We start from the raw sequence: 16,970 nt of genomic DNA, 5'->3' as shown, positions 1-16,970 counted from the left end.
AGTATTGCAGAAATAAATGTTTTCCTCTTCAGAGGTTTTTTCATACTATATAAATACAAGAATTACTTTGCCCCATCTGAAGCAAAGTTTTGGTTGCAGTAAGAACACAAACTAATGTGTAAAAAAAAGACCTTTTGAAATGCTTGGCACCTGGTTTCTAAAATGCATGCCTTCTGTTTACAGTAATAAAAATTAACAAACAACTTAGGAAAGAATAACCACCTCCTTGATAGAGCTCTCAGGTCGAATATGAATATAGTGAAAAGACAGATGCCAAAACTAAACAGAGACCAACAAGCTTCTGCAGAGAGTAAAACATCCTTTAACAAAGTGTCAGGGTCTTGGCTTTGAGTCTCAGCTGAAAGGTGTCAGCCCCTTAAACCGATGCAGGGTCAGTATTAGCTTTCAAGAAATGGTGGCTCACACATTCCCTTTCATTAGCACCTGAATTTCCAAAGGTAAGTGATAATGGCAGCACAAATAGAAGTGATCTGCCAATGCACCTATTTTACATTAGAATTACATTGGCTTATTACATCTCTCAGTTCCCAAAGAGGTGGCTCATTGTATACATAGTATTTTCAATAATAGTCTTTTTAATAATAGTTCACTGTCTTTTTAGTTAGCAGGTATTGCCAGAAACTCAGATATGAATTGGGACGAGACTCCAAGTTTGTTATGTCATATGCTCAGAGGGAAGAGATGCTATTGGAAGAAATCTACTCCAACAGTATTATGGAGCTGGTCAGTTTTACCAATGAGAGTCTAGGCAAAGTGTATCAATTGGAAGCCCTTTTTGATGACACAGTTGGTCTAATTAATGAAGATGGAGAGACTATTTATGTCTTTGGTGATGCAGGAATTGGAAAGTCCATCTTGCTGCAAAAGATACAAAGCCTTTGGGCCAGAAAAGAATTGGACATAGGGGCCAAATTTTTCTTCCGTTTCCGATGTAGGATGTTTAGTTGCTTTAAGGAAGATGAAGCCATATGTTTGAAAGACCTACTCTTCAAATATAATTGCTACCCGGACCAGGATCCCACAGAGGTGTTCCATCACATCTTGCAATTCCCTCATACAGTTCTTTTCACATTTGATGGCTTTGATGAGATATATTCCAATTTTGATCTCAGTAGCATGCCTGAGATGTGTTCGCCCAGTGAAGCCGTCCACCCCCTGGTGCTGCTGGTAAGCCTTCTCAGAGGAAAGCTGCTTAAGGGATCCAAGAAAATTCTTACAGCGAGGACAGGAACTGAAATCCAAAGAAACATCATTAGAAAGAAAGTGTTGCTTCGTGGTTTCTCCAGCAGTAACCTGAAGGACTACACTGCTATGTTTTTCAAAGACGAGGGGCAGCGAACACTGGTATTGAACCAGCTGGAAGCTAACCCCAATCTCTGCAGTTTGTGTACAGTGCCTTTATTTTGTTGGATTATTTTTAAATGCTATGAACACTTCCATTCCATGTTTGACAGCCACGAGCTTCCAGACTGTTCTGTTACGTTGACAGATGTATTTTTGCTCATGACTGAAGTCCATCTGAACCGGTCTCTGAAAACAAGTTTGCTGAAGAACAACACCAGGAGCCAAGCAGAGGTGTTCAGATCACGAAAGGAAACTCTTCTGGCTTTGGGTAAAATGGCATACAAGGGGATGGAGAACTCTTTCTTTATCTTTGAACAGGAGGAGGTCTCATCAGTGAACATCTCTGAAGGAGATTTGCAATTGGGCTTTCTCAGGACAGTTAAAGGTTACAGTGGCTGTGACGATCAGTTCACTTATGAGTTCTTGCACCTAACCCTTCAGTGTTTTTTCACAGCTTTGTTCCTGGTTATTGAAGAGAAAGTGAGTGCCAAGGAGTTACTTCAGTTTTTCAATGAGTGTTCCTCCACTGAGACTGTCCAGCCTACTTGCCTTCGTATTCCTTGGTTGAAGAAACAACTAGCAGGGGAGGATCCTTTCCGAAATAATGAACACTTTCATTTTACCAACCTGTTTCTTTGTGGCCTGCTTTCTAGATCCAAGCAGAAGCTCTTCAGACATTTAGTTTTGCCTGCAGTCATTAAGAGGAAGAGAAAGATACTCATCACATACTTTGGGGAAAGCATGAAATCCCACCTGAAAGGCCTCACTCGGTCCAGGCTTCCAAAGTACAATCAGATCCAGGTCCAACCCAACTTTGTTTGGATGCTGAGGTGCCTCTATGAGACTCAGAGCGAGAAAGTGGGGAAGTTGGCTGCCAAACGCATGCACGCCAATTACATCAAACTCACATACTGCAATGCCTACTCTGCTGACTGCAGTGCTATTTCCTTTGTTGTGCATCATTTTCAAAAGCGCCTGGCTCTGGATCTGGACAACAACAATATCAACGACTACGGAGTGAAACAGCTGCTGCCTTGTTTCAGCAAGCTTGCAGTGATCAGGTGGGAGTCTGTGCAAGCAGGTCTTTGCTTACCCTTGGTTTATTACGCAAGCTGCTGGGCTGGAGGAATTGATCTCAGAAGTGGAGAAGGATGAGGATTCTTACTGCTCCTGGAAATGAAAGTTTCATATTTTCTGAACTCTTTGTTGAGCCAGTCACAGGAGCAGGGACAAGCTGTGAATTTGGAAACCCAAATGGAAAGGGTGATAAGAAGTCCTTAGAAGCCAGGACTGTTTAAACCTGTAGGTTCAGTTAGCTCCTCCTCAAATTGTTTTTTCTCAAAAGAGGATTTTTATGGGAGAAAGTGCATAAGGGAAAAGAAAGGAAACAGAAGTGCTTCCTCCATTACCTCAAGATTGCCTGAGCCTATCTCTGTCCTTGCTCATATGGGGTAAGAGAGGATCTTCTGTTCACAGTAACCCTTGATCAAAAGCTCTGAATTTCTTGCTGTTACATCTTTCCAAGATGTCTGGCTTTCACAGAATAAAAGCTAACATGTAGTACTCCACGAAGGACGTGTCTGATGTCTTTAGATGTGGTGTTTCCCTGAGGTGATGTGGAAAGAGGACCTGGCTTGTGATCACAGAGAACTAACTCCACCTCTAACATCACAGGCCACATTGTTCCACCTGTAGTCCTTTGAGGTTGTGCCATGTAGTTACACCTTATTTGTCCAAACATTTAGGTGCAGAGGAGCAGGAACTTCAAATATATATATATATTTTTTTTTTTTTTTTTTAAAGCTCCTTCAGCCTCATGAGGTTTGGTTTTGTTTTTTTTTTTTTTTGGGGGGGGGGGAGAGGATTGTTTGGTTTTTGCTTGTTTGCTTTTATAAATGGATTTATTCTTCCTGGTTGGCTGTGCTCTGCCTTGTTTTCCTCTAGAACTAAATCAGAACAAGTGACACTTTTTCCAGTTAGTTGCAAATCAACTGACCTCCCAAGAGAAAGCAGTAAGGGAACTTGGGGGAAAATGCTGAAGTGTGTAAGACAAACAGAAGAAAACAAAACACTTTCATTCTTTGTCCTTATCATATGATCATGCCTGTACACATTGTGATATTAACACCATACCCAGGACCAAACCAGTCTGTTAGGCTGCCTTTTTGTCTGTATGGCTCTTCTGGTGTTGGGACTTTGATTTCTAATGAGGAATTTCTCCAAATCAGGAAATGTTGTTTCTAACAGCTTAACCATCCTTTTCAAAGAAGCAGACTGTTCTGGCCTGTAGAAATCAGCCCTGATTTCTCCTGTGTGCTAGTGCATTCTAAAGCAGCAAAGTTATTAACTAGCAATAGCCAGGGAGGCTTTTGGTAATAAGGGACTCTCAGCTATGAATGTTCAACTTCTGAGTTTGTGTAGAAACTAAAGCTGGTCAGAATGTTTTTACAGGGACAGCTTTACCCAGAAAAATGTGATTCATCACAATTTGAATGCTTCCTGGGAGCCTGCCCATTTAGGCAAGGTGAAAAAGCTTGAGAAGCTAAAACCAAACCAACACAACATAAACAAGAAGGAAAAATAACCCCAAAAAATAAACCTGTGAAAAGAAGTACTTTTATTCTGTGAATGACTGACATTGATTTGTTTCATGTCTAGTTGGTGCAATAAAATTAGAGACATCTAGGATACCTATGGGATTGCAGTTCTATTTCCTGGCCAGGACTTTTCAAAGCGTTTATTCAGTGAAGCCTGAATGTGTGGTGACTTTCAAGGTGCCTGGCTTTCACTAGGTACTCAGAGAGAAGGTTGCAGGAAGAGTAGTTAGGAAAGCTTGGTTTTGGTAGTGTGTCAAGCAGAATTTCTTCCTTGCAATCACAGTAAGCATGGGAGGAGGATGAGGTGTTTGTTTCTGGTTTCTAACTTACTCCATTTTATTGTTTTCAGCTCTGCGGACAGCTTCCAGAGCATTACCTTGGAGATATGGGGCTTTTTGTTTTCTATTGGTTTTGAAGTGAGCTGTATGAAACTGAGCTCACATTTCCTTTAATGGCTTTTAATACGTGGCATAAGGGCCTGTTAAAATATCGAAGACCTCTATGCGTAGACCTGTTCATTAACTCATGGGTGATGAACACTTGTAATCTGTATCAATTCAAACTTTCTTTTTGCTCCTTTCATTCCAGGCTCAGTGTAAATCAGGTCACAGATCACGGAGTAAGGATCTTGTATGAAGAACTCTCCAAGTACCAAATTGTGTCTTTCTTGGGGTATGTACCAACTGGGAGCAAAACACTGGATACTGATACTAGAAAATAAAAGTGGCATGCTGACAGTACTGACACTGCAAAGGTGGGGTGGAAACCACAGTTACCTCCTCATTTACTGAACACATGCAAAGCAGCATTTTGTGGCAGAAATGACTCAGCTGCCGTCCTTAACAGTTCACTGGGAAAAGGCCCACAGCTTCCTCTCCCATTGCACTGCACCACAGGGTGGCCTTCCACTGACAGCAAGCCTTTCTATAACACGCTGCAGACCACTGGCAGATTACTGAACTGTGTGGCCATGCTAGTTTTATGCCTAAAGCCTTGTGCTAGCTGTGGAGGGGGGAGAGACAGAGCACGAGCAAGAGTGTGAGCTTCATAGCTAGAGACTTCTGTTTGCTGTAAACTGACTTATTTCAACTGCGAAAAGCGGATACAGCTTGGTAGAGACTAGTATCAGAAACATACAGTTTAAAGGCATAATGGTCATGGTACCAGTTTCTTTAACCTTAATGAGTTCTTAAGTTGAAGCTGGAAGGCATGTTAGCTCTGACTCCCTGCTTCTTGGTTAAGTAGCTAGGTAAAAATGACTTTTTGAAAAGTAAATATGAATAGGAAAAACTGCCTTTTTCCTCCAATGCCCTAATGTAAGTACATCTGCTCAGGTATCTGATCTTCAGTAATATTTGCGAGGGGATTTTATGACTTTTAAAAAGACCAAAAATACATTCTTCTGGTGTTTTCTCTTCCAGCAATATGATTTCTGTACCAACAGAGGAATAGAGGGAAGCTTTGTTTGCTCAGAGAGACCATTTATTAAAAAATTTATATCTATTTTCCCATGATTTGGAGTCTGGTCTCCTTGTATTTTATATCTAGCCCTTCACAATATTAATCGTATGTAAAAATAGAAATACAAGTAACTGTGAATGTGTACAAAGGCATACAAAAAAGATAGATGCTATCTGTTATTATAGAACATTCAGGTTGTAAATATTAAAGTAACAGCAGGAATAACCTATTTTTACCAATGTGATTTTTCTTTAAGCTTATACAACAATCAAATCACTGATGTTGGAGCCAAATACGTTGCAAAACTAATTGAGGAGTGTTCAAGCCTTGAATACGTTAAGTATGTGGGATTTTTTTCTTTTCTTTTTCTACCATATCTTAATTAATGCAACTTGAAACAGGAGGGGGAGTGGAAAAAGGGCAAAAATGATGATTTAAATAACATATAACTTAGACTGAAGTTGTATCTTCTTTCACAGTCATCTGGCACTGAATGGTAGCAAGTGAAACCCTGCTCACTGCAAGGGAGTTGGACCAGATGACCTTTGAAAGTCCCAACCCAAACTATTCTATGATTCTATAATTCTATAATTGAAAGTCTGTACTCGAATATAGGAACAAGCAGAAAGAGAATATGAGACCTGTTCTTTACCTAAATTCAGTCTGAGCACCTGACTGAGGCCAGTGGTGCATGAATCTTGCTGCCCCTTGCAATAGGCGAATTCACTTGGATTTAGTACCAAGCTGCTTTGTATCTTGTCTTTTATGAGCCATTGCAGTCAGGCTGTGCTGGTGTCATACTTCAACTCTGGAATTCCCCAAATTCACTTGGTGAGTTATTTCATTTAATTCCTGGAACTTCCCCAGGTAAGAGTATCTGGCCATGCACAACACTAGTTTGACATAAAGGTCAATATGATCATTAACCAGTGGTGTAATTGTGACCATAGCAGAAAGTAGAGGTAACTACAGCAACATCAGCCGTAATTGGTATGAATGTAGAAACCAGGAGCCAGGGACTCTTGGGTTCTGGTCCAGTTCTGAACCCCCCCAGTAGCCACATCTTTTCCATTTGAAATGTTTGCAGAGTTTTGAAACCAAAGAGCGCTTTGGTTCTTTCACTGCTTTGACACAGTGCTTTACTTATTTCATCTACCTTTCACAAGAAAGCCTTTTGGAAGATGGTTATTTTCAGGGTGCATAGTTACCCCAGAGATACAGGTACTCTGTTCCCTATGGCATCACGAAACACGCTGCATGTAATCCATGTACTCTGTACCAACTGCTGATACTATGAACTGTATTAAAAACTAGGCTGGGGTCCTTGTCTTGAGGATTGGTTCCTAAAGCTCATTTCTGACATACTGAGCATCAAACGCAAGATTCTACTGTAATACTTCTGGTTTGGAGGGCTGACATGCAAAGTATGTGAAAGACAACATAAAATTATGTATTTTAATCAAAGGTTAAATGACTGCAGTATTTTTTTACTCTAGGTTAACCTTTGATAACTGCAGCCAGCCTCCAGAATTAATCAGCATTAAATACTTGTATTGCTTTCTGAGGGGGTGTTCTAATAACTGTACACTTGTAAGTGATGTACCTCATCAATTCATGTTTTTTGTGCAGAATAGGAGCAAACAAGATAACCAGTGAAGGAGGGAAGTGCCTTGCCCAGGCCATCCAGAAGAGCAAGACAATGTTTGAAATTGGGTAAGTTCAGTGCTAAGGAGCACAGCTCAGGGCTTGATCTTGGCAATGCATCTGTAGGATTCCTTCTTTTAGTCTTACCTTCTCTCCTGCTATTCTTTCCTCCCCCCAGTGGTGGCAATAGAACAAACCAGTGCAGAACCATAGTCATGTTTTCCATTCAGAGGGAGAAGGAGAGCTGCTTTATTGTTCTCCAGTTCACATAATGTTTGGTTTGGGTTTTGTTTTGTCCCTGCTCTGACAGCAACTTAAAGGAGGGACAAACTAGCAAGAGGAGAGTGTGTAAAGATAGCCAATTTCCTTATGGCAACACAACTTTTCTAGAGATATTTGGTCATTTTGAAGTCTGGGTGGTATTGTGACTATTGGTAACGTACCTCGTTACGGAGTGTCAGTGTTACAGTTGTCAAACCTTCGCATCAAGTCCTGATAAAGTTGTGAGAGAATAAAACAGAATTCCCATCATCTTTTTCCCTAGTCCCTAACTGGAGACTCTGCTATCTCTTCAGAGAGAGGTCTGAATGTACTCAAATAAACCTTTAGTCCCTGACCGCTTTCTCAGGAGTGGTGCTAGACTTTAGGATTTAATTTATATTTTAATCTATCCCCCCTGCCCCTAGCAACTCAAGTTTCTCCTTCCACCTTACAGGAGAACATTTCTTTCAGAATCAAACACTCGAATACATGGAATTAAAACCTTTTTGGCCATTGTGAATGTCACAGAAACACCCGAAATAGGAAAATCAGATTTGAACAATCAGATTTTTGGCTTTTAGTTCTGTTGTTCTACAACATTGCACAAATACAGTCACCAGCAGGCACACTGCCATTATCATATAGCTGGGTCTGCTGTGCTGTACGTGCTGTAATTTCAGTGAAGGACTCCTATTTTCTCCTGTGGAGGAAATGATCTCTCCAAATGGATTTAGGATAGCTTGGATGGTAATGTTTAAACAGATATAGTCAGCATTTACATAACAAACTGTCAAGGACAAGGAAATTCTGGGGAACTTACTGGAAGTGGATTTGTTTAGATACCACACAGCTCAATTGATTTGATAAGAGCTGCCAACTAATTACCCATCAAGCTGAGTGTGGCTCTGAGTCATCAAGCCATGATCCCTGTAAAAAAACCCCTTATTACCTCAGCAGAGGCCCTTTCAAACCTCATAATATAGGGTGAATTTTCAAAGTGGTTGGTCTGCACAGAAAAGATTTTACTAGATACTGCTATTAGGTGTTGACCAAATCTCTGCAGCTTTTACCACGTTAACCTTTCCTTAACCCTTTGTGATACCAAGGATTGTTTTGCCGTTGGAAATACTATTCCTTACAGATGTGTGGAAGAGCCCAGGGTCATACTATCCCTGTGAGGTTTTGATTACCCCTTTTCTCTCGGCCACTGGTGAGAGAGGAGATACCATTTGGGTATAACACTGAAGGAACTGTGACCATTTTGCCAGACTATTCTAAAGGAGGAGGGAAGCTTGAGAGAGGGAAGAAACACTGAGCAGGACAATGGTAGGATTTAGGACTTGGTCTGTTCCTTACAGCAGCTCACTGTACAGGAGCACAAGACTCCTTTACCCCATAACGATGCAGGGCTGCAGAGCGTTTGCCCAATGCAGCAAGGTGATCCCAAAAGCACTTCTCCCGCAGCAGGCAGTCTCCTAGAGCTGCTTCTGTGCTGTAGCCTTAGGGTACTGATGAGTCAGCAGAGGCTGGTGTGTTGTGCAGGGAGTGGAACATGTCTGGCTCAGCCAGGAGGTACCTTCGGTTTCTCACAAGCCTGAAGACTGTGAAGTAATCAGGGGGTAGGGGAGGGAAGAGGGGAGAATGCAACGCCATGGGGCACTAGGGCAGCACACCTCATATCTCATGGCTTCCTCTCTTCACCAGGATGTGGGGTAATCAAGTTGGAGATGAAGGAGCAAAGGCATTTGCAGATGCCCTGAGGAACCACCCCAGGTTAACAAACATAAGGTAAAGCACCAGCAGAGCCAGGCAGCTCATTGTAGTGCCGGTTGTCCCATCGTGCTTGGAAGCAATGATTCTTCCCACCAAGTGTTAGCTTGGAGTGCCATCTGGCATTGCAGCCTTCTCCGTGTAACCAACAGGCACCTGGTGGAAGCAAGAGGCCAGACTGAATCAAAAAGCCCTGTGAAGCCATTAAGCAAGTTAAGAATATTGCAGGGCTGGCATCCTTTCCTCTGCTTGCACCTCCTCCCCTTGTGCTGCACAGAGTTGCTGGCATTTGGGAAAGCACATGGTCAGTGGGTGCCATTTTGATCTGGGAGCATTAGCAGAAGGATACACCAGCTGTCACAGAATCAGGATCCCAGTGAGCTCAATGCTAACAGCCTCTGTTGTGAAGGTAGAACAGTACTTTCACCAAAGCAATTTTTAGGAGATATTGGCTAGGGACTGGGGCATTCTTAAATTCAGGATCATCAGGCTCATCATTACTGCAGTAATGCTAAGACCCCCCACATTCAGTGCTAATGAGATGTAGTTCTTACTGGAGTTCAGCAGTTCATCTCAAACCAGCCTTCTGGAAGCCATGGGTGAAGCTGGTAGCACAGCACAGGCAGAAGCCAGCAGTGTGAGACAGCCCATCCCCTGCCAGACTGTGCTGGCTAGGGATTTAAAGATGCGTATTATAGCATCTGCTGCTGTTTTGGAGTCCATCCACACAGCTGGTTCATGGGGATCATTTCAGTTTGTTTCCCAGTTCCGCTGGCCTCCCCTGTGAGGGAGCAGGCAAACCTCCTTGGTTTCCCCACAAGGTGGCACATGGCACTAGTTTCTTAAGGAGTTCGGGATCTCTGGAGAGCTTATTGCTGCCACTTCAGATACAGGGATTTTGGAGCTGGTGCCTTGTCTTCCTTTCTGTGAGTGGAGAGTTGGGCTTAAAAAATTAAAAGCTGAACAGGTGCAGTGACCTAGATATATTTAAACGTAAAAGCTCTCTGAAATAGCCATCTTCCCATAATTGCAGAATCCATCCAGACGCATCAGACTTGAAACATTTTGAACCTGAACCAGAGCTGAGTGATTCTCAGATGGAAACAAATCTGCTGACGAATGTGTTTGCAAGAATAAGGAGGGGTAACTGTGCTGCTAGACCTAGGTTTTGCTGGCACTCGTGCAGGGTGAATCCTCTGCTCTGCAGTGTACTTGCTCTTGGGTTTGTTTCTTATCTTCCAGTGGTTAACCTTGTTTCATGACTTGAATTCATAGTTAGCACCAGTGGTAGCGTTATAAGAAGATTAAGGGAAGATAGTCCTTACTACATCAGTTTACTTCAGCATATTTGTCATTTTTAGGCTCAGTCGTGATGGACAGAATATCTGATTTCAGCTGAAGCTAGGAGGGATTTGTGCTAACGTGTATGTGTGCCATTGCCCTACTTTATGTCCCTTTTCACCTTTTTTAGAGATGTTGCATTATTTTCAGGTTCTTGCCTGGCTTTTGAGGGAGGAAATGCTTTTTGAACTCTCAGAGCCTGGAGCATAATTTTAACTGGATGATTTTGCCAATGTCTATTCAAAGAATGAAGGGCAGACTAAGAAATATTTGTGGTTTGTAATGGAAAGCATGCATTTACAAACTCATCTCTCCCTGCACAACAGGTGTCGTGTTTGGAAGAATAATGAGATATTCAGGTGTCTGAAGGACTTAAAGGACAATATGCCCAGCTCATATCAGGACTTGGGGTGACAAAGCCATGTAAAAACCCATGTACTGCTAAGCACAAGCCTTTGTCCTTGATAAAAGCCTTTACTCTCAAAACCACTGGGTGCAGCTCTGCTCTCAGTCCCCAGAGTACAACTTGCTGACAGCAAGCCTTACGGCCTGCATGACAGACCTGCACTCAGGCTGCAGCCTGTGAACTGGTCTCACTTGTAACAGTCATGAGGACTTGCTGGTTCACAAAGTTATGTGGGCCTTTGAAACACCCAGATGCTGAACTGTACAACTGGGAAATAGATCATCCAGGATACGCACTAGTATTTGGTAGTGGAAGAGCCAAGTGATGCCGTTTCTTACACATTTGTATCTTTACTTCCCAGTCTTGCATTCAATGGCATCACAACAGAAGGAGGCAAAAGCATCGCTGAAGCTATGCAACACAACAACTCCGTGAAAATCTTCTGGTAATTGACAGTGTTGGTCTGCTTCTCCTCCTCTTCTTTCTCCATAGAAAGATGCAGCCTAATTTATTTCCTTCAATCCTATTACCTCCTTCTACTCTCCCCACCTCCTTCTCTTCCTCCCCTCATTTGCTATGCTATCACTACCAGCAAGCTGTAAGACATATCCCTTTGGAAGAATGGGGACATGAGTAATGGATCAGCAGTGCCTGTCCTCTAGCCCACATTCCAATGTCCCAGTGTCACGCTTCACTCTGCTCCCTCGATCTTGCTTTCCCCATCTTCTCTCACTTCCATCATATGAAGTCAGTTTTTGCACCTCTTCAGTGTGGTCTCTACCTCTGCATTTTCCCACTACACCTCATCCACCTTTCAGCCACTAGAACATCATTAGGACATGGCTCTAAAAAATAAAGACCTGATACTCCTGTTTCTTTTACCTCCAGGGCTTCTCTTCAGTATCTCTTTGTGTCCAGACTAGAAATTGCTCAGGGCAAGAACACCACACCCCCCTTTGGCTGTCTAAAGCTAAGTCAGAGACAAGCTGGTAAGACAGGGGGATGAAAAATAACGATAACATCCTAAGTGAACATTTTCTCTCCCCTTTAGGTTGACTAAAAATGAGTTGGATGATGAGGCAGCAATGAGTTTTGCAGAGATGCTGAAGGTCAACAAGAAACTGGTGCATTTGTGGTGAGTTACATTCCACAGAAGCACAGGCTCTTTGGCAGTCACTGCATTAAAGCTTCACCTTCCAAATCTATGTAGGTCACAGTAAGCTTTCTGTGCAGCCGACTGGTTGTAGACAGTTATAATGGAAAGTTAATAAAGCTGCTGTCTGGCGTTTTGAACCTGCTTTCATACAGGCACAGGTTGAAGCTGTTTATGTGTCCTGATAACTTTCAAACTACTGATTGATTTCATCTCTCCTTTGGGGAACAGCACTGGCCTCAAACACAAAAGTTTCATAAAAAACCCCCAAACAAAACCCAAAACAACTCAAAACCCAAACAAAGCAAGAACCAAGCAGACAGCCAGAATAGAATCACCTTATTATGATTCTTACTATTTATCATCATACTATGCAAGTAGCAAGCTCAACTTTTACTCTTCAACTAAGAACCTACATGACAGACACTTCAATACATGCCCCATTTGCTTGATGTTTCTTCAAGGGCTAGCATTTTCAATCATGCAAGACACTCATCTATTAGAAGTCCTCAGGGATCCTTCCAAGCAATCCCAAAGAGACTAGTTAAACTTCTAAGAAAACACATCATTGGCTGTTCTAATACAGAGGTTCACAAGAATTTGTCCATGGACGGAGTTGGGCACATGTGGACTGTGAAACAAATGGCCATTCCAAGTGATGAAGAGAACGTCATAAATGGAGTCCCTTTACAAGCCGTACACAGACTTTGCTAACTCCACTCTAGCGTTCCCTGTATTAACTCTCATTCTCACCTCTTAGGAAGCCTAATGGTTGTCAGAGGTGCCAAGTACTTGTAGCCTCTTCTGAAACCAGTAGAAGCTCTGCTGCCCATCACCCTGAAAACAGAAAAGGGTAGGGAGGGCTTGATTTGTTTGTGCAGAGCTGCAGATACATTTCACTGAGCAATTTGGTTTGAATTCATATTAAAACCTTTCCCATCCAAAGTAGGCCTAGTAACCTTAGATACGTGCCTTTACCAGGGCTTGGGGTTTCTGCCAGTAGGCAAATTTATATCCTAAGTTGTTGGTTATACCAGTGGGTACCTCCAGAAGATAGTGACCCATACAGATAGCTGGACTTGAGGCACAATTAAGGGTAACTGAAAGCATCTACTGGATCCCTTTGCATTTTGATTAATTAACCAAATGCAGAAAGTCCTTTAATGGGAATGCCTCCCTGCTTCCTTCCTTCTCTCCCCCCCTAAGAGATTGTTCCATTCATTCTAATTTTCCTGAATCCTGTGGGATTCATGCAGCCAGTCACATAAAGAGAAATAGCTACAGGGCACACACCATGGCAGTGTGAAAGGTGAGTATTGACTTAGGCTAGGGGGATGAGTACTTTTATACTCATGCAGATGAGAGAGCTTTGTTAATTTTCAGCTAGGGGATGGTCTGCAGTCTGCAGTGTAAGAGTTACCTACTGCTTCCATCAGCTGTGCTACTTGAGAGTCTTGTATCATTTTTGTCCCTCAGCTCAGATAGGACATATGTTGTAGCTGCTAAGGTGGCTTCACTGGGACTTGCACCTACTCATACCAGAGTCAAATTCAGTGCCTCATTTTTTCAGAGATCTTGCTGATCTGATAACCAAGACAGGAGGATTTGGCAACCTGCAGATCATAACTGCTAAATCACTGTGCATACACAGGTTCTGTACCCAGAATTGTCTGTACATCACTTATGTCTCAGAGCACTCTTAATAAGAAACTAGCGTTAAGAGGTTTGTGTGTCTCAGGGAGTCCAAATATCACAGTCCTGTACCAGCAGTAAAAGGTTCTTAGCAGAAATTTGTCAGCTATGTAATTAAGCTCAGTATTTCTGGAATGCAACCCCAAGCAAGATTAAAAGGAAAAGACTAATACCCTGAGCTCTGTTTCTGGAAGTGCACATGGGGTGTTCAACCAACACTGTGTGCTATCCTCACAGGCAGGAATCACGCCCGTTGTGGTGTGGCAAACAGGCAGCTGTGCTCCTTGACATCAAGCTGAGTGTAGGTTGTGCACGTGCTGTAAGCTAGTTTGTGTGTTAGTTTGACATGAAGTGCTTTCTTTTTAGGCTTATTCAGAATCGGATTACAGCCAAAGGGGTGAAGTACCTCAGTGAAGCTCTCAAGGAGAACACAGCTATTAAAGAAGTCTGGTAAAGACCCTTTCCTCAAAGGCTCACTTTGTAAACCCTCCCTTTAAAACACTTCTGGCATTGCTTCTTTCCAGCCTAAAAAATTCAGAGCAAGTTTATGTGAGGCAGGGGTTGTAGTTCCAGCTGTGGGTTTCAAATAGGTAAAAAGCCGCTGTCACTGAAACACTTCCCTGTGTGTTACAAATGTCACGCAGTTTTGTGAGTTCACATCTCTCTGTACCACTGATGCACAGAATGTGTGTGTTTGCAGAATTTGGGCCTGAATTCATAGACCAAGTCTTGCTTGTTCTGATTTATTTTTAAACTTTGGACCATGTTCATGCTTTTCAGGAGCTAAATCCCAACAAGCACGAGACGGTTCTGTTTAATTAGCATTACGAACGTGCTTCATGGAATTTGTGCGTGGATTTCCTTTGGGCAGTGCTCCAAACACGCTCAAAGTGCTAAGCTACAAGAAGATTAACTTTTCGTAACATTTGCTTGTAGATTAGGTGGGCATCACAGAGTCACGCATGTGCACTGTCAGGCACAAAGCCAAATACCCACATTCCTTCCCTCACCTCAGGGAGCTCAGAAGTCAGTAAGAGAGTGCTGGGTTTAGCACCACTGCTTTATTCTTGAATATGAGATTCACTTTTAAAGGTATCTATTTGTTTTAGGGAAAGGAAACTGAATTCTTGCTTAGGAAGATGATGACTCAGTATCTGACTAGTGGGGTCCCTGGGGATGTGGAAGAGATGCTTTTTTCAGAGGCCACTGTCAGCTTTCGTCTACAGAAGAGGCATCAGGTTCCACTTGAATCGTTCTGAACCTTCAGACTGAAACCTGCCTCTTGATTCTTGCCTGAATTTTCAGAGGTGTTCATTAACCCCAAGAATTCCCTCAGTCTAAATGGCTTAATAGATTTCAGCTCTTACCCAGGCTGCTCTGTTCCAGGGGTGTAAATCTCAGCATAGATTAACTTTGTGATGCCAGATTTGAAAATTTTGCCTTAAATCTTTTCACATTATTAATGCCCAAGTACTTAAGAGTTTTCTTCCCATGTTGTTACGGAAGACACAAGATGCTCTGAAGACTACTTCAGTTTCTTTAAACTAGCTCACTGCATGGTAGGAACCTTAGCTATCTGCTGCTTGCTGAAATGCAAACAGCTGAGTATCCAACACTGATTTCAGTTCAGTGAAGTTTAGGGCTTGGTTCAGTTTTATTTCTGAAGATGAAGCCCTGTTCTTCTGCTGGGCTGAGGCCATTTCCCAGCTGTGTGCCCAGGAGAAGCATGCAGCTTATCTGGCCTTGCAAAGCTGTGATCTCTGCTCCAAAGCCTTGGAAATATATATATAAAAGTAGATGGGCAGTGGTGACTACCTTATTCTCACATCCCTTTTATTTTTCCCCTCCAGTTTGAACGGGAACCTCATAAGCCAAGAAGAGGCCAAAGCTTTTGAAGATGAAGAACGGATCATTTGCTTTTGAGTGAGGACTCCTCATGTCAACAAGCTTTGCGTTACAAAGGTTACTCCTACACTTGGGCTGCAGGGTTTATAAAGGCATAAATCTGCAGTGCTCATGGCAGGAGAGAGATACACGATTAGCTGCCTTTTTATGAATGCGCTGCACTCCCTCACCTCCATCCTTTACCCTGCCTGTTATTCTTAATCCTTTTGGTGAGTGGGAAGCTGCCTGGGTAAATAATTAATGTCTGTATGGTGCTTTGAAGGTGAAATGCAAAGTGTTACCAGACCAAATCCACTGGCAGGTGTATGCATTTTGGTAACTGAGGTTTAGATTTATTCTGTACACTGATGTAAATATTCCCTAACTTATTTATATAGATAAATATATACACATGCATATATATATATATACAAAAAAGGGTGCAAGATGCACAAACTCCATGAGCTCACAGTATTATCTGCTGCATAACTGAAAATGAACAGCTTTACTGGAAACACTATCTATAATGGTTGAATGGTATCAATGTTTTCAACATGAATACCTGCTCCTGCCTAGAAATTAGGCCTGTATTTCCCCACTGACCTCAGGCAGCATGGTAGACACTGCTTATTTTGGGGGAAGAAATTGATACATCAGGCTCAGATTACTTTCAGTAGCCTTTTCTGTACTGAAGCTAATACATTTTCTTTTATACAACCAGAAGTCCTTATGGCCATCACTGTAAAACATAAACCTGGCAGTAAAACACTTGCTGAATGCTTCCTGAGGACTGCCTAGAAACTGCTACCTCCTGTTTTCCACAGTGTTTGTTCTGGGGAGGGGGTCTGGAGGCAAATTAATTAGCAGGCTGTTTCATTGCCTTGGCTCAGGGCCTAGACACCATGCTGGTGGGCAATACACCAATATTAAGTTGCCTCGCTTCAGTGGGGAGAAAGGATGATTGAAAATCAATTGTGTCAAAATAGAAATCCCTTCTCTTAGCAACATGTAAGCACAGAGAAGGAGTGAGATTTGCTTGGGAAGCTTTTATTCTGTGCTTGAATGAGTGGAAAATGCAAGGCAAAGGACAGGTAGCAATGATAAGGACCAGCAAGAAAACATTATCCCCCACCTGCCCCCCCAATAAGTAGTGTTTAGGGAGTGTAACTTTAGGTGCCCTTAAAAGAAACCAGTTTGCAAAGGAGTTACCATTGTTACCTACCCCTATCCCATGTTACTACCCCCTAAACCTTTGAGAAGCAGTTCTCCAGTTGCTGACTAACCCACAAAACCTTGGTAGGCTGGAAGAAGAATCTCCAGTTAGAATGCCACGCCAAAGAGCCCTCACCTTCCCATCTGCCCCATAAACATCAATAAAGGCTTGCTTTGTGGGTCA

At 42.5% G+C, this 16,970-nt stretch overlaps 1 protein-coding gene across 6 annotated transcripts in view; it reads left to right on the top strand.

Annotated features, from left to right (window-relative positions):
- Positions 1-16,970, top strand: part of NOD1 (nucleotide binding oligomerization domain containing 1) — a 27,368-nt gene extending 10,398 nt beyond the window's left edge. For 4 of the 6 annotated variants that reach the window (XM_065665423.1, XM_065665426.1, XM_065665424.1 and 1 more), the window contains exons 4-12: positions 623-2,426; positions 4,551-4,634; positions 5,680-5,763; positions 7,053-7,136; positions 9,033-9,116; positions 11,207-11,290; positions 11,897-11,980; positions 14,057-14,140; positions 15,541-16,970. In XM_065665423.1, coding sequence (XP_065521495.1) covers positions 623-2,426; positions 4,551-4,634; positions 5,680-5,763; positions 7,053-7,136; positions 9,033-9,116; positions 11,207-11,290; positions 11,897-11,980; positions 14,057-14,140; positions 15,541-15,613 — 2,465 coding nt within the window. In that variant the 3' untranslated portion in view covers positions 15,614-16,970. Of the gene's footprint in view, positions 1-622; positions 2,427-4,550; positions 4,635-5,679; positions 5,764-7,052; positions 7,137-9,032; positions 9,117-11,206; positions 11,291-11,733; positions 11,981-14,056; positions 14,141-15,540 lie in introns of those variants that run through there. The other 2 variants (XM_065665427.1, XR_010609749.1) reach the window with 2 other exon arrangements.

The sequence above is a fragment of the Lathamus discolor genome, chromosome 2, assembly GCF_037157495.1.
Source record: "Lathamus discolor isolate bLatDis1 chromosome 2, bLatDis1.hap1, whole genome shotgun sequence".
Taxonomy (NCBI): Eukaryota; Metazoa; Chordata; class Aves; order Psittaciformes; family Psittacidae; genus Lathamus; species Lathamus discolor.
The sequence above is the reverse complement of the archived record's forward strand: the minus strand, read 5'-3'. Positions and strand labels throughout refer to the sequence as shown.